Source organism: Pavona decussata, unplaced genomic scaffold (assembly GCF_977016875.1).
Source record: "Pavona decussata unplaced genomic scaffold, jaPavDecu1.1 SCAFFOLD_217, whole genome shotgun sequence".
In the NCBI taxonomy this organism is placed as follows: Eukaryota; Metazoa; Cnidaria; class Anthozoa; order Scleractinia; family Agariciidae; genus Pavona; species Pavona decussata.
The window spans coordinates 1,725,618-1,751,718 of NW_028145622.1; the positions used below are offsets into that span (position 1 = coordinate 1,725,618).

General features: G+C 38.1%; 2 protein-coding genes across 43 annotated transcripts in view; one reads left to right on the forward strand and one right to left on the reverse strand.

The window, feature by feature from the left end:
• Positions 1 to 26,101, forward strand: part of LOC146459758 (cubilin-like) — a 407,624-nt gene that overhangs the window by 101,423 nt on the left and 280,100 nt on the right. The window lies entirely within an intron of this gene.
• The window catches only part of LOC146459763 (oxidation resistance protein 1-like), a 354,795-nt gene continuing 334,631 nt past the window's right edge, over positions 5,938 to 26,101 (reverse strand). The window contains exon 17 of the mRNA XM_085089004.1: positions 5,938 to 6,192. Coding sequence (XP_084945130.1) covers positions 6,057 to 6,192 — 136 coding nt within the window. The 3' untranslated portion in view covers positions 5,938 to 6,056. The remainder of the gene's footprint in view (positions 6,193 to 26,101) is intronic.

The window sequence follows — 26,101 nt, forward strand, 5'->3', positions numbered from 1 at the left end:
ACAGGGGTAATCGTTCTACCCTTTAAAGAATCAAGAATGGGGTTTTTAATTTGGTACCGCTAGCATTAGGAGTTCTCAAAATTCGCACAGTGGAGGTTATGGTTCTTACATCTTACAAGGTATAAATATTAAAGGAAGAGGCAGTGCATTTTTAAACTTGCACAAGTGGATATGTTTGTTAATCGTCAATCGTGCGAAAACAGAAGATGCTAGAAAATTTTGAAATTTTGTTGCTCGTTTTTAATATTTGCGATAGTTCGTCGTGGATTCAATTCTACTTTTACTTTAAATTTCGATCACGGTTGACTTTGTAAATATCGAATTTTACAGGTTTCATTTCATTAAGAAGACAAATTAGTGTAGATTTTCAGTGTAGTCGATGGGGTTATTTTTTTAGCCTCGTTTTATCAAATACAGGAAGCATAAAAGTATCTTGTACATATAGAAAGTCAGGTTTGATTTAAGCTTTGGTTTTTGTTGCTCTTTCGGAATTGTTGCATTTGTTTGATATATTCGGTTCGTCGTTAGTAGATTTGAAGATTCCGTTTAGAATTCTTTTTTAAGATATCTTTTTTTTTGTAAATATCGAATATTGCAGGTCTTATTTTGTGAAGGACACAAATTAGTGAGATTTTAGATGGTTTAATTTTCGGTAAACGCTTTAAAAAGAAGGGATGTCTTGCTCCACTATCAGAAACAAGGAGCACAAAAGCATTTTGTATATATGTCAAGTTGCTAAATAAAATGCCATCGAGAAACAGAGATACCTCATTAACGTTCTTCATTGTGGCGTTAAATGCTCCTCTTTTAAATAAACGCCTATTTAGTTCTACATAAACGCTTCTCAAAAAGAAGGGACAGCCCGAAAAGGTTAAATGAAGCAAATGTTGGCTGTTTACAGAATGCGTAAGAAAAACAAACTTTTCCAATACCAAACAAAACAATACCTTATACAAACTGATGTAAATCCAAGACGATTTTCCATTCTACCTAATGTACATCAACCCGTTAATCCAGGACGCCCTATTGTTCATTTTAAAGCCATCCCACTAAACGCTGATCCTATTTCGTTCGCTATCACGTTCATCCTTTAGTGGTCTGGCCAATCACAGTAGACGTAAGCAGTGGAATGAACCAATCAGAACTCGAAGCAAATACAGGTCACAGGTCACCAGTGCTGAGTGCGGGAAAACGCGTGCAACAAAGGGGTGATTAGTTTTGGTTTTGTTTCTCATTGGTTGAGAACTTGAGTGGCGCCAGTCTTGTTAACCAATCACAGAGCGTCGAAAAGCAAAACCAAAGTAGACACGCAGTCACAGTCGACACAACTGAAAATTGCTCTATAATGACGGTATTAATGCTTGTGACCATTTTCTATGTACTTTCTCTCACAGTGCCATTCCCACTGGCACACGTTGTGACCTCTAATTCGCATGATTCTCACCATGCCGATAATGTTTCTTGATGATAACTACTACATTTAAATCTGTTCGCATTGCGCTCGATCGGGGCAGTGCGAAAACAAGTTTGGTAAAAAGTGCTCTACTCAGTCACGGGACTGGCCTTAAAAGGTGTCGTTATCAGGGTTTCTTTTGCGCATAGAAGGCTGGTGCAGTCAGCTTTCCCATCCGTAAACTGAGCCTCGATTTCCGCGATCTGAGAGATAGACTGGGACGTAGCGAAGATGGCGGACGTGTATTTTTGCGCTCCGACCATGCCTGCCTAAAATCGTTCTTGGCGTTGACAAACTATCCGTAACCATGAGTTCTGAGGCGACTGTTGAAGAGCTAAATACGCCCACTACAAAAGATAACCCAAAGAAAAGAAAAAGGCAACAAAGAAGTCCGCAAAATGACGACGAAGAACAACAAGATGGCGCTACCACATGCAGCGAAAGACTCAAACATATCGAAGAAAAATTGGACAAAGTACTCCTTATGCTACCCGAGTTTGAACACCTTAAAGCGAGTATTAAGAAACTGGAGGAAGAAAAACAGAGTATGACAGACAGCCTTGAATTTACGCAGAACGAAGTGAAAGAGTTAAAAGTTCAGCTTGAGTCGACTACCGCTAGCTTGCAGGACGCAAACAAAGAACTTGCTAAGCTTAATGAGCTTGAGCGACGCCAAATAAAACAAGAATGCTACAATCGCCGAAACAATATCGATATCAATATAGAGAGCACTCAGACTTTTTTTAAACAAAGAAATGAAGATTCGTCAAGAAGATGTGAGCGAAATCTAGTTTGAACGAGTGCACAGGATACCAACAAGGCCGCTCGCTGACAAAAAACCTTACCCAAGACCTATTATAGCGAAAGTGTCATTCTATCAAGATAAATAATTTATCAAGTCCCAAATCAAGAATCTACGAAAAGGCGCAAAGTTCGGAGTAGCTGACGACTTTCCTCCGGAGGTTGATGAAATCAGGAAAGACCTTCAACCAGTTCTAAAAAAAGCCAGGAGTGAGCAGAAGACTGCTTTCTTCAATGTGGAGAAACTTATAATTGATGGCGTTGTTTATCGAGGCCTTGAAACAAAGCGTTTTACGATCTACGGTCGCCTTATGGAACGTGGTAACTCTACAATTTAATTGAACTAGTAAGTCATGGTCAAGTCCTTTCAGGTACTTTTGCCCCCGTCCTAGCCAGGAAAGTGTGCCGATAGATAAGTTTAGGTCTAGCAGCTACTGTATGTATTTATGTGGAGATTTCAAGATTCATCAATGTCTAACCGTTTTCTTATACGTCCTCTTCGCGACATTATATTCCACTACCATGTTTGCTTTGTTCATGTCTCACCTACGAAATCGTCCAGAAATATTTAATTTTTCGTTTGTTCTTTATTTATTTCTGCCAAGGTTTTCAAGTCCACGGTTTGAATAAAATTATCAAATGTTGCTTGAAAACCTAAATATAGATGGATCTCAAAGTCAGCACTCTAAATGTCAGAGGTTTAAACAAATCGCGCGAACGAAGACAGTTATTTAGATGGCTGCACCAACAAAACGGTGACGTACAAATGTGCAATTAATGAAGCTAGACTTCATTTCGTGGACTTCAGAGACTTGGTGCAGGAAAAAATTGACCTGGAGAGATATATAGCAGTACAAACAAAGAAAACTAGTGAGTTCTTTAAAAAATGGCAATTTTTCCTTTAATGCTACATAGCCACGTTTAAGTATCATGTCGCGTTTTCTTCTATCTACGGTTAGCCTTATATTGCTGAATATCTTGTTTCTATAAGCAGTATAATTAACTTTGTTCTTTATGCTCGTTATTTCTCTCGTTCACCAAAGATAAGCAGAATTAAATTATATGAAATTAGACAAAAAAAAGGTTAAAATAAATCTTAGAAGTAAAAATGTATATTAAGACTCATTTGGAATTATCTATTCTAGTATACTATAATGTATAATAATTCTTTGGATATGTCAGATTATACTTTCTTTATTTATCATAATTTATATATATATTAAGAATTCTTTGAATATGTCAGATTATACTTTGTTCATTTATTATAAAGTACAGAAGTAATGAACATGTAAAAGTTTATATGTATTTTGTAGTAAATTGTGCTTAATGCGCCGTAATGTAACCGTAAGTAGTCCAGGTGTAGAGTTGTGAACTGTTGTAATTGTAACAGTAATGTCATTAGTGTAAGTACTTGTAACATTGTAACATAATGCATAATAAAAATTTATTAAAAAAAAAAAAAAAAAAAAAAAAAAAGATTTCCGCGATCTCTCCGGACTGGTAATCGAGCTTAAGGTCTTATGGTTTAAGCCCCTTTCCAGTATGGTGATAAGTATCCTTAAGGTCACTTGACTTTGTATAAGTGTCGAAGTATTTAGCACTATAGCGCTAATTGGGGACACCATAACTTCTTAGATGGTTAAATAAATACACAAATTGAACAAAACATTTGTCAAGAATCCCAACTGGAAGGAGGCGAGTCAGTTGGCTATTTACAAAGCTTGGTCTTGGATTTGAAAACGGGGCTACCGTAAAACAAATCCAAGTGGTCAGAGAAGGACTTGAAATTGGGCCCTCCAAATTACCAAGTTCGGCGCCTTAACGGCTAGGCCGCGCCTCTTTCCTCTGGGAAAAAAGTCTGGCACTTGAGTGCAGGCGAACTGAAAGTGGTTGCACATACGCGCTTGTGCTGTAGTTAAAGACACCATTCAACGAAACAATTTGGCAACTACACCTTGTTCAATTCTTTTATTCTAAAATTGTTTCCTTTTCTTTCCTCTTATCAACATCCTCTTTAAATAATTATTTAATAAGTGATAGTAATTTAACTTGAAATATTAACATATTCACAACTAAACTTATATTCTTTGTTTACCTTATATCATATCTATTTGTAGACTGCTGTTTATCTGTAAATTTCCAGCTACGAGTACGATTTCTCTGATTTTTTCCCTTTGCATTTATTTTAGTTTTTCTGTTAATGGAGCGACTGTCGTTTGACCTTCGACTCATCATACTTCGTTTGTTGTTTAATGGTTTAGCGAAGAATTGAAAGAAAAAAGAAAGAAAAGAAGATAGAAAGAAAGAAAGAAAGAAAGAAAGAAAGAAAGAAAGAAAGAAAGAAAGAAAGAAAGAAAGAAAGAAAGAAAGAAAGAAAGAAAGAAAGAAAGGAAGAAAAATATAAAATGAAAGAAAGAAAAACCGTGCGCAACATTCATATGGTTTTCATCTGGTGCTCAATAACTTTCTAGAAATCGAACGGTATTTCTCTTTAACGCGACTGCGTTTTCAGCAATTTGATTGGTCAAAACAACGATGTGTGGTCCATTGGGGAGAAAACAAACGTGGCGTAAATAGTCACAGATGAAAGAAACAACGAAGGTCAAACGAAGATCACTCTGTATCAGTGTGCTGAACATTAAGTTTCTAAATGACGTACCAACAAGCCCTTCTCCCTCCCAAAACCTCGGTACACTAAAACTACAAAAAAGTGTATTTACAAGCCAACCTTACAGTGGTCAAGGGGTATGTTTTCCTTACAATAACAATATGCTATCAAACTGATAAGAAATGAAAAAAATTGAGAACAGGGAAAAATGTTAAAAGAATCTGAGAAAACTTAAATGCATTGTTGGTAGCAAGTGAAATCAAATCTTGCAATCAAGAAGACACCCCGCCAAGATTGAACTTGGAATTTAAAAGGCGAATGCAAAAAGAAAATGTTTCAAATAGGTGCAACAAAACAACTTTTAGCAAGAGAAGATATCATCAAGAACACGTGTTACCAAGATCAAAATACACTCAACCTCCTTTATTGCGGACACCCTCGGGACAGCAAGTTAGTGTCCTTAATAGTGGGAATTTATCTCAGTCAAACGTCTGTAATTTATTTTTGCCGGGGATTTAGCTGCTGTCCGTATTATCGAGGTGTCCATAACAGTGAGGTGTCCGCAAGGCGAGAGTTGTTTGTCCTTTAAATCCCCCTCATCACAGTAGTTTTCACACAAGAGCGTAAATGAAGCTACAAGCAATCTGGTCCGTATATTAATTGTATTCGATGCAGACAATTTGAAAAATACTGGTTTCTCGAAAGCTTCTCGCTTACTGTAGATCACAAATTGTCTCTTAAAGTAATAGTAAGGAGGAGGGGATGGGGGGGTGGGGGGTTTGAAGGGATTACTCCAAGAAATAAGTAATGCCATGAATGGGCAACTTCATTTTTCAAACACCTTTCATGGTGTGCAATTCATCCACTTTGGCTTCTTCACGACCTTTCCATCAGTCTATACGAACCGTATAATCACTACAAAATGCCAATTTAAGGCCTCCCCGAACTGACATCGTGTTTTACAATGGCTTATTTATCGTATTTTAAAACTGATTCAGTCTTAATTAAAGTGTATTTTAGTCACCATGGAAGTGATATCACTTAATGAGCACAGTCCCCCACGCTGAAACACAGTCAGCCCACGCTGAACCACATTACTAGTAATGACTTCACACCCATCCAATAGCACTGTCCGTAAGACAAAAGTGAACCATATGGGAGGGGTGGGGGTAATAAGGGGGTGGAGGTGGGGAATCAGATGAACGTCCATGCCTCCAGTCCACTGCACAGGAAGTCCTCTTGTGTGGACAGCTGTTCATTGCTGTAGGATGAACTGGGATGACTGCTGCCGTGGTACAGATCTTCATCTAACCAAAGACCGAAGTTTCCACTAGAAATACAGGACAAGAAAACAAGTCAGACGCCTTCAAAGTTGAGATGTATCACAAGTGTTGTTTGCAACAATAGCCTGTCGTTGTGCCAACAAAAGACTCCTTTACAGAAATATTTGAGATACACATTTTTAAAAACTTAAGAGGGCCCCAAATATCAAACATGCGCTAGGCTGTACATCCAGGGTTCATACATAGAGGATACTGTATGTCACGGCGGCGGGAAGGCATGAATTTTATTTTCGAGTGGTAAAAAACAATGTTGCCAACGAGTGTAGCAAGTACAATATTGTTTTAAACACTCGAAAATAAATTCATATCTTCGCGCCGCCGTACAATATCGTCTATTTATATATACGCCAAATTCAAGGTCGTTTTCTCTATTTTTACCAGACCATTCGGTCATCAGTCAAATTACACTCCCAGAACATGAACAATTTTGAGATTGGACTGGATAACAAAGATTTCATTTAGCAATTAAGCACTTGTTGCAGCTAACTTTGAAATCTCAAGACATTTTTACCATTTTTCAGACTTTTATCTTTTTTTTCATACATTTTTCCAGGTTGGAAAAACTAGTTTACAGATCAACGTTCACACTTTTTTTCAGGAATCCAAGAAGCTGTATGATCCCTGAACATGGGTTTAGTTCCCCTCTAGTCCTTCTTTTATTACCCCTTTAACCCCTAATATCATGGAACAAATTCTCCTATCTTTTCCCCATGACCGCGCTGACCTGGACACTAGTTTTGTCAATTTGAAAAACGTCTACCTCAACACCATATCAAAAGTACGCGTCGAATACATCCAGAAATCCGCTTCAATCTTCTCAGTGTTTCATTGGATTTTCAATCTTTTACTGAAAACCTGTTTCTGGGTATGCTTTTGCTCATCCTGTGATATTATTTTATCATATTTGATTAAAAACAGTATGGATCGCGTCTCCAACGGAACATGAAAAGAAGAGGTGGGAAACGTGAAGGCACTGGGTGGAAGAAATCGCCTGGGTCGACTTAAATAACAAGAAAAATCAATCAAAAACATTGGAGAACAAATCATCATGATATATATTTGTAAAATCGCATTTTCTCAACCTGGCGAAAGGTTTGTGCGGAGGGAACCTTCGTAAACGATTCGAACTTCGCGTCATCGCTGCTTGGTTTGGAGCTCAGACGAAGACAAGCTTCGGTACACAGTCGACAACCTTTAATAGAGCCTTGTTTTCTACGGGTCGAGCAAGCGTTCTTGCAACGACATGGGTTTGGTTCCTAAAATTAAGATAGTGGAGAAGCTGTAGAAACGAAATTATAAAAGCAAAATATATGATTGAAAGCAGAAATAAAGCTTACCGGTCGTTTCGCTACAAAGTAGTTACACTACACTGCAGCGGGGTATTCCCTAGTTAAGCCCAGTCGATTTGCTACGTTTTAAAATTGACATATTCTGTAATATTTGAACTCAGTTTGCTTCTCATACAAACACTGTGAAACGTAGAAACAGCTAAAATAATTTTTCACACGACCGGATATTAAATGATTCTTCGACTTCAGAGGTATTCGTCGACGTTTGGCTTTCTCTGGACAAGTCCATCAGTAAGTTATCCATGGTATCAAGGAAATGAGTGTTCTAATGTGACATTAGGTCTATAATCACTATAACAATTTTGACTGACAAATACTTCGACTCGACAAGATTTGTTTAGATTTTTCAAAGGATGCGCTTCTCAGTGCGAGACGTGCGATGAAGTGTGATATGGAAATCAGCTAAGAAATGGTATCTAATGCGCATGTGCACCAGGTGACTGTGTCCCTTTAAACTCTCCTGTGAATACTGAGCCATTTATAATTATTTCCTTCTGTTCACTAGGGGCTTCAGTACTGCTAAAAATCAAAGAAATCGTGGCCACGGTCAAAAAATCGATTTCGCTCATACTTTGTCAATTTGAAGGGCTAGGTAAGTAAGGCGAAGGATATGAGGTTAGTTTTTTGAAATATTCCTTATAACGGCAGAACACCTTAAAAATGGTCATCCTACGGCAAGCTTGGTTGTCACCACGAGGGAACTCGAAATTTTACACTTTTCAGCTTCACGCTACACACACATTTACATAGCTTTGAATCTTTCTTTAGTATATAATGATTCTTCCTCAGTCAAAACATAGTAATTATTTTCATCTCTGCTCGTTTGTGAGCGAACTAAGCTCGGATGATGTAGACACACGTTTCTCTATCACGCAAAAGTATAAAATAATCCAAATTGAGTGAGAAAAAAATCTTACCGGTTGTAACTCAAATCCTTTGATACTTGACAAAAGACAGTTCAGTCATTGATTTTTATAGGTGTACGGTTTTAAATCTTTAGGATTTAGCAGAACTTTTGCACGAACGCCGATCAAAGTTTGACAAATTTACGATTCAGCGCCATTGAAACCTACAACTTATTTAGTTGTTCACCTAAAATAATGGTTCCGTGGTACTGAACAAGATTTGATTCGCAAGATTCGCAAGATTTGATTCGCCTGATGTTGCACCTTTCGTCAAATTACTTACACTCCCGTGTCGGCTGCTTTTCAGGCCATTTGTGTAATTCTACTTGACGCGTGTATTCACTAACTCTCTCACATTAAGTGTAGAAAGAACCTGTATTGAACGGACACCTCTATTTAGCGGACGCGGAGACCTTAAAATTGACCTTTATGGTGCCGATTTCTATTGTTAGAAACTTGTATTAAACGGACACTGCAAAAAGGATGCATGTTTTTGCTCGATCATTTAACTTTGGCGTCAAAAGAGTTGTCACATCTTTGTAGAATTAACTCCAGCAGAGCAAGTACACCTGGATAGCAACTCGGGTGAAGAGCATGAACTAACTAGGCGCAAAATAGCTCTCCTTAATATGTGACTATGAGGCTTTAAAATTGACAGATATGCTACTGGAGTGAGTATTCTCGCTATCATAGAAGGGACGACCTTTCACTGGCTATCGGTTAAGTTAATGACTTAGTTCAAATAATAAGGCTTTAGAACTGAAGAAGACACAAGTTAACGCTTTGTTTTGCCTTTTTCTCATAGAGTGTTCTGTTGCGGTCTACATATGCAAAATATTCTCGCCAGCCTACTACACGAACCACAGAAACGCGACATTTCATTTATTCCATTGTATTTGCGTAGAATTTTTATTCTTGTCTTAGTTGTGTGAACCTTTACATAATTCAACCAATATAGATACTGTTACGCTTTAAATCTTCTAATAAAGCAAAGGACAGTCGTATACGGTCACAAGAATGGTATTTGGTACTTTCAGGGCCTTTTAATACTGAAGAATAATAATATGACCCTTTAAAGACGAATTCTAAGGAAACCTGTTTTCAGCTGACAACCTGTATCAAGCGGACACTATAGGAAAGGTCCGGAGGGTGTCCTCTTAATACATATTTGACTGTAATAATTTAAAATAATTTCCTAAGTTCTGAAAATAAATGATATTTTGTACTAGTACTGAGTCCGTTATAAAATCGTTGATTTTTTAGCACCTTAAATTTTAAGTTATTTGAAAGTTTTATGTAAGTAATATTCTAAATTGTATAAAGTTTGTTGAAGCTTGTTGCGGACAGTTATTTTAAACTGCTTGACATTTTTTTTACAACTTTGTTTGTTTCGCAGCCGTGTTTTCACTTGCACGTAAAGTTTTTCGTTATTTCGTGACCCTAAGGGACTAATTAGAACAGATATAATATATATGTAAGCGCAAGAATTTAGTTGTTAGTTTTCTCAGTTCCTTCAGTTGATGTCTTAAATTTCAGTTCAAGTTGTCAACGTGTTTGCCGCTTGCCAGTACCAAACACTCGGTAAGATGTATTCTGCTTAGACTTTTCTATTCGTTCCCGGTTCATGTAATTTTTTTGCTATATGTTTATAAGTTTTCCTGCTTTCTTTTTCCTTAGCGAACCTCTCTCTTTCTATTGAAAAAGTGTTGAAGGTGTGTTTGGAATAAACAACTGGTAATCACGAGGTTTCGGCGTTTAATTTTATCGTTTATCCCTCACAGCGCCTCCAGGAAGTAATAAAAAGTGTTCTCATTTTGATTTTAGATTTTAAAAATAATCCTGAAAGGTCACGTGACAACAGACGACCTCCATAATCCTATCATTTTCTATAAATTACTGCTATCAAGTAGATACTATCGTTAACGTTACGTAAATACTTACAAAGTTAAACCACCCCACCCAATATATATATATTTTTTTTTTTCAGAAAGGAATTTAGGCCTAGGCCTCATATTAAATTTGTGCATCTAAATCTGATTTAATACAGCTATTTCAATTAACATTGTCGGATAAAAGTATAAAGCCATAAGACAAGACCTCAAGATTCTGTGGATGTTTTTATGGATAAGTTCATCAAAATCAGCTATGCCTCTTCTGTTCAGTAAAGATATACGATGGCGAGCCATTTGTACGAAAGAAATGTAAGGATATCAAACGGATGCCTCTTTCAGATGTCTTTAAGCTTTAAGCTTTGATCCAACAACGTTAATTGAAATAGCTGTATTTAAAAACCTGAATTAGCAATGAACGTTTCATTTTCGAGTCTCAGCTGCTTCGTTTTCGAGATTAATGTGCTCCTTTTAAAAGTTTTGAAGCTTTTGTTTTCGATCGTCAACTTGTTCTGACAAAACGTCGTTTTCCGTTGCTGTGTGAATTCCCTTCATTCTCGATTGCGACGATTTGTGAGGTGTGAGAGGCATCGTGGTAAGTAGAACTATTTTCAAAGTTTATTTTGTTGTATGCCTTTTGTATATAACACCTTAGCGTTAATCTTTGCGTACGTAAAGAGCAACTTAAAGAGGTTTATTTTTTGTTGAGTGACTGGCACGGGAATTATACACGCGCTCTGAAATCAAGAACTGAAGAGAAGATCTGGAATACGAGAAATCCTTCTCTAGCGAATGACAGTAGAATCCACCGACTTAAAGAGGATATAATATGTTCGGTAACCTGTATTTCATTCTAATTCGTTAATAGAAAGAAGACATTAATTAATCTGGTGCTCATTATTACTTATTATATAGGACGTCGACAAATTTGCGGGTGGCACTAATCTAAGGAACTGCAGACCGCGGAACCGCGGAACCTGCAGAACTCGCGGAACCTGCGGAACCTAGAGAAATGACTATTATTATTATTATTATTATTTTTTTTTTTTTTTTTTTTTTTTTTTGCAACTTACATACAAGGTATAAGGTTACAGCTAATTTTATTGCTGTGTATAGACCCGGATTTTTTTTATTATTATATTTTTTTTACATGATTCGACAGCACGATTCGACGGTCATGAATTGACCGAGAGGCTACTAAGCTCATAGATGAGCTCGCAAAATCATGAAGATTCTGCACGAAGACTTGAGGTGGCGGGTGATTTATCACCAATATTTGTACGCGAGCTCGATACTGCCTTTGTTTCAAAATCCGTAGATTGTATCGGCAACGTCGCGAGGTGAACCAAAAGAGAAGAAAAGGACGGCAAAGAATCTGATCTTGTAAGCTAGTGTTTGTTTTGTTTATGTTGTGGTTTCTTGAACAATATCTTGAAAAATATATGCTAGCATTAACGTTTCTATGCCTGGTATTGGAACAGATTTAGAGGCAAAGTTTTAGAGGCGATGATAAGGAGCAAGGCTGGAACTCTATGTAGATGAATACCAAGACTGGTTTCACGCCGTTACAGGGACCCAGCTTAGCATTGCAGCAATGTGTCGATGGATTCTGCGCCTTGGTTATGCTTACAAAAAGGCAAGTCTAACTCATTTGAAGTCGATGAACAGTAATATTTGTCGTGGTATATCAGCCATAAAACGACAGCATGTTGCCCTCCAGAATTCATTTCTCTATTTGGCAATCACCCTCAGCTTTATTTCAGAAAAGCAAATCATGATCAATAAGCTTAGGACGTTTGGCAACCAGCCATTTCATATATCAGCATATACTAGAAGAGATGCAATTTTGAGGAATTTACTCTGGTGTAATTGCAAACTTTGTTCGACTTCAAACAAAGGAAAAATAATGAGTTAGACTTGCCTTTTTGTACGTAAAACCAAGGCGCAGAATCGATCGACAGATTGTTGCAATGCTAAGCCGGGTCCCTGTTACGGCGTGAAACCAGGCTTGGTATTCATCTATATAGAGTTCCGGCTTGCTCCTTATCATCGCCTCTAAAACCTTGTTTTCTCTATCTGTTCCAATACCAGGCATAGAAACGTTTATGCTAGCATATATTGTTCAAGATATTGTTCAAGAAACCAAACATAAACAAGACAAACACGAGCTTACAAGACAAGATTCTTTGTCGTCCTTTTCTTCTCTTTTGGTTCACCTCACCAGGTTGCCGATACAATCTACGGATTTTTGAAACAAACGCGGTACACGTAAAAAGAACATTGACTGTTTCCTTCAGATCGAGCTCGCGTACAAATATCGGTGATAAATCACCCGCCACGTCAAGTCTTCGTGCAGAACCTTCATGATCTTGCGAGTTCATCGATGAGCTTGGTAATCTCTCGGTCGAATCATGACCGTCGAATCATGCTGTCGAATCATGTAAAAAAAATCCGGGTCTATACACAGTGATGAAATCAGCTGTAATCTTATACCTGGTATGTAAGTTGCAAAAAAATAGTCATTTCTCTAGGTTCCACAGATTCCGCTGGTTCCGTAGGTTCCGTGGTTCCACGGTTCCGCGGTCTGCATTTCCACAGATTAGTGCTATTTCTTTGTTTTAGAGTTTTCAATGCTTCGTTTTCCAACCTGTGGGAGGTGCGTTGTCAGTTTTTCTAATTTCAAGTCGTTATTTTTCAGTTTTGGGTATTCCTTTTTCGACTTTAAAGCGCTTTGTGTCTTGAGTTCTTAGTGCTTGGTGCGTCCAATAAAAGAACTTTTTTTCGCCACCATAGTCCTAAAGGGATGACGTCACTAAAACTAAATTTACGAAATTGTGGGATTTATTAGTATACTCGGAAAGAGTTTGATGAAAAATGCCTAATTGCCAAAAAACAGCATCTTATTGCGATTTGGGGGCGAGATATTAGCTCTGTTATGCCCCGATGACTCATTCAAATCCTTCTAATTTTGTCTCAGTTCGTTAGCGACCAATTGTACGCAAAGGATAATAATAAGAAACCACCGCTACTCGAGCTGCACTGCGAACAATGCAAAACTGAAAAGAGGCGGCAGACTAGTACAGGCTTCAAGTCTACTGACTTGTACTCCAGTACGAATTCTACGCGCCCTAAAACTGACGTCCTTAATGGTCGCTTTTAGAAATTAGGGTTGCCCCTCAACTTTCGTTTGCCAGTATGAAAAAAAAACAAGAACAACAACAACAACAATCCCAGACTACTTGTGCTTTTCTGTTCTTTCTCTGGTGTTTAGTTTAGACTTCATGGACAACACAGACGAACGTATCAGGACCCTCAATATTGGTCTCTTCGTCGCCGGTTTTCTTCTCAACACAAGTCGAGTTTTACAATCTATTAAGTTGAGCAAGGAAGTTTTGATGCTCTTAAACAACATAGCCCAGGAAAACTTTGTCCCTGTATACATGTGCATATACACTGTTATGAGTATAGCATATGGCTGTCTAAACGATCTCACAAATGAGAAAGAATGTCTTACAAAACTTCTGGATATTCATCGTCGCCTCGGCTTAAGAACCGAAGAAGGCAAGGTAACCTGTCGCCTAGCAAAATTATGTGCACTTCAAAGTAAATATAACGAAGCAAAAGAGCTTTATAAGAAGTCACTGCGCATTGCGTTAGAAACAGGCGACATAAGCAATGAAGCCACGTGTTATCGAGGCCTTGGATATGTCCATTCTTCCCTGTTCGAGCATGGAAAGGCTGAAGAATATCTAAGGAAAGCAATTTCGATAAGAAAAGAAATTGGCGACAAAAGCGGAGAAGCCGAGTGTTATGCAAACATGGGAGCTATGCATCTTATCGTCGGCGAAAATAAAAAAGGTCAAGGATATGTAAGGAAAACACTTGAGATAGCGAAAGAAATTGGCGACAAAAGAGTAGAAGCCGTATGTTTTGCGACCCTGGGAGCTTTGTATTGTTCCCTCGGTGAACATGGAAAGGCTGAAGAATATCAAATTAGGAAAGAACTTGAGGTTGGTAAAGAAATTGGTGACAAACAAGCGGACGCCATTTATTCTCACTACCTGGGATCGTTTTATAAATCTCTCGGTGAGTATGGAAAAGCTGAAGAATATCAAAGGGAAGCACTTGCGCTAATGAAAGCAATAAATGACAACCACGGAGAAGCCGCGTGTTATGGACAGCTGGGATCTGTGTGTTGTAGGCTTGGTAAACATTCTGAAGCTAAAGAGTATTACGAGAAAGCACTTGCCATGAGCAGAAAGATCGGTGACGTAGTTAAACAGGCCGAGCTACAGGCTATGTGTCACTTTGAGCTTGCAGCCAACGCCATATTAGAAGAAAACGTAGACCGCTTAGATCACGAGTTCGTTTGGAATCTCCTTGCAGGCATTGACAAGTTGGAGAAAAGGCGAAGCTTTCTTGGACAAAATGACCACTACAAGGTATCCATTTCAGACCACTACACCTTATATTATCGTTTTCTCGTTGCAGAGTTTTGCATAAGTCGACAAACGAAAGAGGCTCTTTGTGTTGTAGAGCGTGAACGAGCCAGAGCTCTGGCAGACTTGATCTCGGGTCTACAATCCGCTCAAAAACAAACATCAGCCGATCCGCCGTCGTGGGCTGATATTGAAAGGATCTTGAAGAAACAAAGTAACTGTAGTTGTCTATACATTTCACATTATGGTCCAGATATGTTCTTGTGGGTCCTTGAAGGGAACAAACCCATACATTTTCGTAGAATTGACGTCAACGAATGTTTTGTTTCCAAGGCAATGATGAGAGATGTTGTTCAAGTTTTCAGTGAAGAAAGCTTTAGAAGATTTAAAGTTCTCCCGCAAGAACACTGCGAAGACCGATCACTATCGTCTCTGATAGAAAGCGACTCAGCACTTGAATCAGCCAAGGAAGGAAGGTTGGCAGTTTACCGCCCAGTAGAGGAAGAAGAAGAGGAAAACCTACAACCCCTTCCCACCCTAGCCGAGCGTTACAGAATGATCATCGCTCCTGTGGCCGACGTTCTTGACCAACCTGAACTCATCATTGTTCCTGATCCCGCCTTGTACAAAGTCCCATTTGCAGCTTTAACGGATGAAAGTGGAAGTTACTTATCGGAGGATTACAGGATCCGAATTGCTCCTTCTCTAACGACTCTTGGGCTCATTCAGGACAGCCCAGCAGATTATCACAGTCAGACCGGAGCACTGATAGTGGGCGAACCAGACGTAATGGACGTGTCCTACAAGGGAAGCCTTGGGGTCCTTTGTCGTTTGCCCGCTGCAAAAGAGGAAGCGGAGATGATAGGAAAACTGATCGGAGTTAAGCCTTTGTTAGGAAAGCAAGCAACTAAGGAAGCGGTTCTTCAGAGCATACCCTCTGTAAGTCTGATTCATTTTGCTGCTCATGGTGATGCAGAAAGAGGAGAAATTGCTCTTGCTCCTCAATACCCCATTAACGGAATTCCAACCGAGAAAGACTACCTTTTGACAATGAATGACATTTCGCAAGTTCAACTGCGTGCAAAACTTGTAGTACTCAGCTGTTGTCACAGTGCACAAGGACAGGTTAGAGCTGAGGGAGTTGTTGGAATCGCTCGAGCTTTCTTAGGATCTGGTGCACGCTCAGTGTTAGCGGCCCTGTGGCCCCTACCAGACGAAGCAACAAAGAAATTAATGAGTCGTTTCTATGAGCACCTTGTTCGTGGGGAAAGTGCCAGTGAATCTCTTCACCACGCCATGACGTGGATGAGAAATAACGGCTATTCTTATGTGAGGGACTGGGCGCCTTTCATGCTGATTGGAGATAACGTGACGTTTGATTTTGGAAAGTAAAGGTTGGTTTGACCATTGAATCATATCATTACGGGCGCTGAATGCAGCATTTAATTAGAAAATTTTTCCATTCTGTTGGAAATGCTTATTGTCGCAATAGACCTAAAGGTTACATTGTTATAAGACAGTTCTTTTTAAATACTGTAATCAGTTCCATTCATTCTAGACCTGCTTTTGAAAGAAAAATAAACAGAATAAGATACTGATTCAGTTTATTCCAACAACGGAATAGTAAACAAAGAACACGATTAGTGGATATTCCTAATACGCCTTTTCCAGATTTAGTTGCAAGACCATTTGTGAATGTGAATATGTGAAACATATACAGTTCGAACTGCGAAGAAAGATGAAAATAGCTGAAAGATCCTTGCATTGAGTACGCAACTTAAGCTGTTGCGAAAAGAAAGCCTGAAAAAATTTCAGGCTTTCTTTTCACAACTTCTTAAGTTGCGTGCTAACTGCAAGGATCTTTCTGCTATTTTCCAGACCATTTGTGCTGAATAGTGCGTATGGGAGACCTAGGACATAAACTTTAAACTTTCCAGTCCAGTTGCTGACTTTGCTCGTCATTTCTGCTCATTTCTCATCTTTCATAGGCCGTCAGCTGGCTTCCACGTCTTGATGTGAACCGAAAAGAATCACTATTGTTTTGTTAAAAAAACTGAAAGTCGACTTAAGGACTAGCTCAATACGTTAGTGCAGTTGTTGTTAGACCAACTGTTTGTAAGAAAACTACCTGATCCCTTAAATCCTATTAAACCACTATGCCTTCCCATTTTGTTAGTTATGCAGAAGAGTGTAGGTATGTTTGAAAAAAAAAAAAAAACAGATTATAACACTGATCCTAAAATTTGTGTTTTATTTATCAGCTGCAGGTGCCTCATCTTACCCGAGGAATGCCTGTCAGATTGCAATTTGGAAAGAGGACGTCAGTACATTTAACAGTAAACCAAAGTGGATTTTGAACACTAAATCATTTGGACTGAGGGCATTAAATTAGTTAGAACTTTTAAAATCATTAAAAGTTAGCATGCTTTTCTTTGCCTGTTTGCTCGTTTTTAAAATTTCTGACAGTTCGTCGTGGATTGAATTCTACTTTTACGTTAAATTTCGATCACGGTTGAGTTTGTAAAGATCGAATTTTACAGTTTTCATTTAATTAAGAGGACAAATTAGTGTAGATTTTCAGTGTAGTCGATGGGGTTATTTTTTTAGCCTCGTTTTATCAAATACAAGAAGCATAAATTTTAAAGTATATTGTACATATAAAAAGTCAGGTTTGATTTAAGCTTCGGTTTTTGTTGTTCTTTCGGAATTGTTGCATTTGTTTGATATATTCGGTTCGTCGTTAGTAGATTTGAAGATTTTGTTTGGAATTCTTTTCTAAGATATCTTTTTTTTTGTAAATATCGAATATTGCAGGTCTTATTTTATGAAGGACACAAATTGGTGAGATTTTAGATGATTTAATTATCGGTAAACGCTTTAAAAAGAAAGCCGGGATGTCTTGCTTTGACTATCAGAAACAAGGAGCACAAAAGCATTTTGTATATATATCAAGTTGCCAAATAAAATGCCATCTAGAAACAGAGATACCTCATTAACGTTCTTCATTGTGCTGTTAAGTGATCCTCCTTTAAATATACGCCTCTTTAGTTCTACATAAACGCTTCTAAAAAAAAAGGGACAGCCCGAAAAGATTAGATGAAGCAAGTATTGGCTGTTTACAGGATGCGTAAGGAAAACAAACTTTTCCACAACAAAACCAAACAATACCTTATACAAACTGATGTAAAACCAAGACGATTTTCCATTCTACCTAAAGTACATGAACCCGTTAATCCAGTACGCCCTATTGTTCATTTTATAGCCATCCCACTGAACACAGAATGATCTTATTTCGTTCGCTATCACGTTCATCCTTTAGTTCATGAAATCGCTAATTACCCCCTCACTTATTATTAGTGACACTTAATGTTCCGTCATTATACAACAATATTCCACTAGAGCGGTTTTCAATTAGGCGTCGAAAAACCAAAACCAAAGTAATTACTCTGGCCAATCAGAACAGACGTAAACAGTGCAATGATCCATTCAGAACTCGAAGCAAATACAGGTCACTGGTGATAAGCGCGGGAAAACGCGTACGACAAAGGTGTGATAGGTTTGGGTTTTGTTTCTCATTGGTTGAAAACTTGAGTGGCGCGAATTTTGTTAACCAATCACAGAGCGTAGGAAAGCGAACCAAAGTAAACGCGCAGTCACTTTCGGCACTCAACTGAAAATCGGTCTATAGAGACGGTATTAATGCTTGTGACCATTTTCTGTGTACTTTCTCTCACAACACCATTCCCACTGGCGCACGTTGTGACCCCATTCGCATGATTCTCACCATGAATAATTTCTTTTGATGATAACCAACTACATTCAAATCTGTTCACACTGCGCTCGATTGGGGCAGTGCGGAAACCAGTTTGGTAGAAAGTGCTCTACTCACGGAACTGTCCTCCAATAGATTATAAGTAAGAACCAATCGAAATGCGTGTAGAATTCAGCTTATTATATAAACACTTCTAGCTCATAAAATGACGTCAAAATATGTTCAAAACTCAAGTGGAACCGCAAGCCGCAGGCAATTTGTTTCACTGGCAAGTTTTGGACATTTTATGGCGTCATGCTATGGTCTATAAGAATATAGACCATAGAAAAGTGTCGTCTATTTGTTTTTTACAATAACAAGAGAAAAAGTACGAGCGGAATTGGCTTTATTTTCAGCGCGAGCGTTACATCTGACGTCATTTTTATCGTGTGTACTCTTATAGACAAAAGCTATGAGCCAATCAGCGCGCGGGAATTTGGACAGTTATTGTAAAAATGACTTTATGTATGCATTTCGCACTGTAGCGCTAATTAGGGACACCATAAGTTCTTAGTTGGTTAATAAATACACAAATTGAACATAACATTGGTCAAGAATCCCAAATGGTAGGAGGCAAACCAGTCGGCGATTTACAAAGAGTGATCTTGAATTTGAAAACAGGGCTACTGTGAAACAAATGTTTGTGGTGAGAGAGGGACTTGAAACCTTGGCCTCCGGATCACAAGTTCGGCACCCTCACCACTAGGCTGCACCCCTTTCTTTCGTGAAAAAAGTCTGGCACTTGAGTGCAGGCAAACTGAAAGTGGTTGCACATACGCGCTTGTGCTGTAGTTAAAGACACCATTCAACGAAACAATTTGGCAACTAGACCTTGTTTAATTCTTTTATTCTAAAATTATTTCCTTTTCTTTCCTCTTATCAACATCCTCTTTAAATAATTATTTAATAAGTGATAGTAATTTAACTTGAAATATTAACATATCCACCACTAAACGTATATTCTTTGTTTACTTTATTTCATACCTGTTTACAGACTGCTGTTTATATTGAATTATCTGTAAATTTCTAGCTACGAATACGATGACTCTCATTTTTTTCCCTTTGCATTTGTTTTTGTTTTTCTGTTAATGGATCAACTGTCGTTTGACCTTCAACTCATCATACTTTGTTTGTTGTTAAATGGTTTAGCGAAGAATTGAGAAAAAAAAGAAAAGAAAAAAAGAAGAAATGAAAAATATAAAATGAAAAAAAGAGTGCACAACATTCATATGGTTTTCATCTGGTCCTTAATAACTTTCTAGAAATCGAACGGTATTTCTCTTTAACGTGACCGCGTTTTTAGAAATTGATTGATCAAAACAACGATGTGTGGCCCATAGGCGAGAAAACAAGCGTGCCGTAAAAAGAAACAGATAAAAGACACAACGAAGGTCAAACGAAGATCACTCTGTATCAGTGTGCTGAGCATTAAGTGTCTAACTGACATACCAACAAACCCTTCTCCCTCCTAAAACCTAGGTCGCTAAAACTACAAAAAAGTGTATTTACAAGCCAACCTTAGAGTGATCAAGAGGTATGTTTTCCTTACAATAAAAATATGCTATCAAACTGATAAGAAATGAAAAAAATTGAGAACAGAGAAAAATGTTAAAAGAATCTGAGAAAATTTTAATGCATTGTTGGTAGCAAGTGAAATCAATTCTTGCAATCAAGAAGACACCCTGCCAAGGCTGAAAATTGAAATTTAAAAGGCGAAGGCAAAAAGAAAAAAATTTTCAAACGGGTGCAACAAAATACTTTTAGCAAGAAAAGATTTTGTCAGGAACACAAGTTACCTTGATCAAAATACACTCAACCCCCTTTATTGCGGACACCCTCGGGACAGCAAGTCAGTGCCCTCAATAGCGAGAGTCCGTATAAGCGGGAATATATTTCAGTTAAACGGCTGTACTCTATTTTTGCCGGGGATTTAGCTGCTGTCCGTATTATCGAGGTGTCCGCAAGGCGACAGTGGACTGTAGTAAGGATGAGGGGGGGGGGGGGGGGGTATTCAAAAGGGATTACTCCAAGAAATAAGTAATGCCATGAATGGGCAACTTCATTTTTCAAACACCTTTCCTGGTGTGCAATTCATCAACTTTGGCTTTTTCACGACCTTTCTATCAGTCTATACGAACCGTATAATCACTACAAAATGCCAATTTAAGGCCTCCCCGAACTGACATCGTGTTTTACAATGGCTTATTTATCGTATTTTAAAACTGATTCAGTCTCACTGTCATATTTCACTTAATTAAAGTGTATTTTAGTCACCATGGAAGTGATATCACATAATGAGCACAGTCCCCCACGCTGAAACACAGTCAGCCCACGCTGAACCACATTACTAGTAATGACTTCACACCCATCCAATAGCACTGTCCGTAAGACAAAAGCGCACCACATGGAAGGGGTGGGGGGTAATGAGAGGGGAAGAGGTGGGGAATCAGATGAACGTCCATGCCTCCAGTCCACTGCAGAGGAAGTCCTCTTGTGCGGACAGCTGTTCATTGCTGTAGGATGAACTGGGATGACTGCTGCCGTGATACAGATCTCCATCTAACCAAAGACCGAAGTTTCCACTAGAAATACAGGACAAGAAAACAAGTCAGACTTCTTCAAAGTTGAGATGTATCACAAGTGTTGTTTGCAACAATAGCCTGTCGTTGTGCCAACAAAAGGCTCCTTTACAGAAATATTTGAGATACACATTTTTAAAAACTTAAGAGGGCCCCAAATATCAAACATGCGCTAGGCTGTACATCCAGGGTTCATACATAGAGGATACTGTATTTATTTATTTAGCTTCGCCTAACTAAAATACAAACAGAATGGAAACAAACAATAAAAACAAAAAGAAAAATACCAAAGATATAATAGTTAGGCAGGGAAACCACTACAGCGTAACCAATTACAGCGGATCCCTTGTTAATTATTTATATAAAAAAAATGCTTAATAACTAAAACTACTAATATGTAAGCATAAAACTAGAGGAGACAAGGCGGGAGACCAAATTGCTAGAAGCAGCACGTTGGCGAGCATAGGAGAGACCTCGCTGTGTTACACCTAGGACAGATTGTTCTCCAAGTTCTAATGTCGTCAGCGTCGTACAAGTTCAAAGCCTTTTTATAATATTGAAGTAACAAAGTTTTGAATAAAGCTAAAGAGATGTGACTTGTGCGTAGCTTGTGCGTATGTCACGGCGGCGGGAAGGAATGAATTTTATTTTCGAGTGGTAAAAAACAATGTTCCGAACGAGCGTAGCAAGTACAATATTGTTTTAAACACTCGAAAATAAATTCATATCTTCGTGCCGCCGTACAATATCGTCTATTTATATATACGCCAAATTCAAGGTCGTTTTCTCTATTTTTATCAGACCATTCATTTCTTTATCCAGACTGACGGTCATCAGTCAAATTACACTCCCAGAACATGAACAATTTTGAGATTCGACTGGATAACAAAGGTTTCATTTAGCAATTAAGCACTTGTTGCAGCTAACTTTGAAATCTCAAGACATTTTTACCATTTTTCAGACTTTTATCTTTTTTTTCATACATTTTTCCAGGTTGGAAAAACTAGTTTGCAGATCAACGTTCACACTTTTTTTCAGGAATCCAAGAAGCTGTATGATCCCTGAACATGGGTTTAGTTCCCCTCTAGTCCTTCTTTTATTAACCCTTTAACCCCTAATATCATGGCACAAATTCTCCTATCTTTTCCTCGTGACCGCGCTGACCTGGACACTAGTTTTGTCAATTTGAAAAACGTCTACCTCAACCCGAAATCAAAAGTACGCGTCGAATACATCCAGAAATCCGCTTCAATCTTCTCAGTGTTTCATTGGATTTTCAATCATTTTACTGAAAACCTGTTTCTGAGTATGCTTTTGCTCATCCTGTGATATTATTTTATCATATTTGATTAAAAACAGTATGGATCGCGTCTCCAACGGAACATGAAAAGAAGAGGTGGGAAACGTGAAGGCACTGGGTGGAAGAAATCGCCTGGGTCGACTAAAATAACAAGAAAAATCAATCAAAAACATTGGAGAACAAATCATCATGATATATATTTGTAAAATCGCATTTTCTCAACCTGGCGAAAGGTTCCTGCGGAGGGAATCTTCGTAAACGATTCGAACTTCGCGTCATGGCTGCTTGGTTTGGAGCTCAGACGAAGACAAGCTTCGGTACACAGTCGACAACCTTTAATAGAGCCTTGTTTTCTATGGGTCGAGCAAGCGTTCTTGCAATGACATGGATTTGGTTCCTAAAATTAAGATAGTGGAGAAGCTGTAGAAACCGGCGAAATTATAAAAGCAAAATATATGATTGAAAGCAGAAATAAAGCTTACCGGTCGTTTCGCTACAAAGTAGTTTCACTACACTGCAGCGGGGTATTCCCTAGTTAAGCCCAGTCGATTTGCTACGTTTTAAAATTGACATATTCTGTAATATTTGAACTCAGTTTGCTTCTCATACAAACACTGTGAAACGTAGAAACAGCTAAAATAATTTTTCACACGACCGGATATTAAATGATTCTTCGACTTCAGAGGTAGGTATTCGTCGACGTTTGGCTTTCTCTGGACAAGTCCATCAGTAAATTATCCATGGTATCAAGGAAAGGAGTGTTCTAATGTGACATTAGGTCTATAATCACTATAACAATTTTGACTGGCAAATACTTCGACTCGACAAGATTTGTTTAGATTTTTCAAAGGATGCGCTTCTCAGTGCGAGACGTGCGATGAAGTGTGATATGGAAATCAGCTAAGAAATGGTATCTAATGCGCGTGTGCACCAGGTGACTGTGTCCCTTTAAACTCTCCTGTGAATACTGAGCCATTTATAATTATTTCCTTCTGTCCACTAGGGGCTTCAGTACTGCTAAAAATCAAAGAAATCGTGGCCACGGTCAAAAAATCCATTTCGCTCATACTTTGTCAATTTGAAGGGCTAGGTAAGTAAGCCGAAGGATATGAGGTTAGTTTTTTGAAATATTCCTTATAACGGCAGAACACCTTAAAAATGGTCATCCTACGGCAAGCTTGGTTGTCACCAAGAGGGAATACGAAATTTTACACTTTTCAGCTTCACGCTACACACACATTTACATAGCTTTGAATCTTTCTTTAGTATATAATGATTCTTCCTCAGTCAAAACATAGTAATTATTTTCTTCTCTGCTCGTTTGTGAGCGAACTAAGCTCGGATGATGTAGACACACGTTTCTCTATCACGCAAAAGTATAAAATAATCCAAATTGAGTGAGAAAAAAAGCTTACCGGTTGTAACTCAAATTTTTTGATACTTGACAAAAGACAGTTCAGTCATTGATTTTTAGGTGTACGGTTTTAAATCTTTAGGATTTAGCAGAACTTTTGCACGAACGCCGATCAAAGTTTGACAAATTGACAATTCAGGGCCATTGAAACCTACAACTTATTTAGTTGTTCACCTAAAATAATGGTTCCGTGGTACTGAACAAGATTTGATTCGCAAGATTCGCAAGATTTGATTCCGGCGCCTGATGTTGCACCTTTCGTCAAATTACTTACACTCCCGTGTCGGCTGCTTTTTAGGCCATTTGTGTAATTCTACTTGACGCGTGTATTCACTAACTCTCTCACATTAAGTGTAGAGAGAACCTGTATTCAACGGACACCTCTATTTAGCGGACGCGGACACCTTAAAGTTGACTTTTATGGTGCAGATTTCTATTGTTAGAAACTTGTATAAAACGGACACTGCAAAAAGGATGCATGTTTTTGCTCGATCATTTAACTTTGGCGTCAAAAGAGTTGTCACATCTTTGTAGAATTAACTCCAGCAGAGCAAGTACACCTGGATAGCAACTCGGGTGAAGAGCATGAACTAGCTAGGCGCAAAATAGCTTGCCTTACAGTATGTGACTAACAGATATGCTACTGGAGTGAGTATTCTCGCTATCATAGAAGGGACGACCTTTCACTGGCTATCGGTTAAGCTAATGACTTAGTTTAAATAATTAGGCTTTAGAACTGAAGAAGACACAAGTTAACGCTTTGTTTTGCCTTTTTCTCATAGAGTGTTCTGTTGCGGTCTACATATGCAAAATATTCTCGCCAGCCTACTACACGAACCACAGAAACGCGACATTTCATTTATTCCATTGTATTTGCGTAGAATTTTTATTCTTGTCTTAGTTGTGTGAACCTTTACATAATATAATTCAACCAATATAGATACTGTTACGCTTTAAATCTTCTAATAAAGCAAAGGACAGTCGTATACGGTCACAAGAATGGTATTTGGTCCTTCCAGAGCCTTTTAATACTGAGGAATATTAATAGCAGTGACCCTTTAAAGACGAATTCTAAGGAAACCTGTTTTCAGCTGACAACCGGTATTAAGCGGACACTATAGGAAAGGTCCGGAGGGTGTCCTCTTAATACATATTTGACTGTAATAATTTAAAATAATTTCCTAAGTTCTGAAAATAAATGATATTTTGTACTAGTACTAAGTCCGTTATAAAATCGTTGATTTTTTAGCACCTTAAATTTTAAGTTATTTGAAAGTTTTATGTAAGTAATATTCTAAATTGTATAAAGTTTGTTGAAGCCTGTTGCGGACAGTTATTTTAAACTGCTTGACATTTTTTTTACAACTTTGTTTGTTTTGCATCCGTGTTCGCATCACTTGTACTTAGCTTATAGTTTTTCGTTATTTCGTGTCCTTAAGGGACTAACTAGTACAGATACGTATATACATATATATGCAATGCAAGCGCAAGAAATTTAGTTGCTAGTTTTCTCAGCTCCTTCAGTTGATGTTGTAAATTTCAGATCAAGTTGTCAACGTGTTTTCCGCTTGCTATTACCAAACATTCGGTAAGATTTATTCTGCTTGGACTTTTCTATTCGTTCCCGGTTCACGTTATTTTTTTGCTATATATTTATAAGTTTTCCTGTTTTCTTTTTCCCTAGCGAACCTCTCTCTTTCTGTTGAAAAAGTGTTGAAGGAGTGTTTGGAATAAACAACTGGTAATATCGAGGTTTCGGCGTTTAATTTTATCGTTTATCCCTCACAGAGCCTCCAGGAAGGAATAAAAAGCGTTCTCATTTTGATTTTAAATTTTAAAAATAATCCTGAAAGGTCACGTGGCAACAGACGACCTCCATAATCCTATCTTCTTCTATTAATTATTGCTATCAAGTAGATACTATAGTTAACGCTACGTAAATACTTACAAAGTTAAACCACCCCACCCAATATATTTTTTTTCAGCAAGGAATTTAGGCCTAAGCCTCATATTAAATTTGTGCATTTAATCTGATTTGATACAGCTATTTCAATTAACATTGTCGGATAAAAGTATAAAGCCACAAGACAAGACCTCAAGATTCTGTGGATGTTTTTTATTGATAAGTTCATCAAAATCAGCTATGCCTCTTCTGTTCAGTAAAGATATACGATGGCGAGCCATTAGTACGAAAGAAATGTAAGGATATC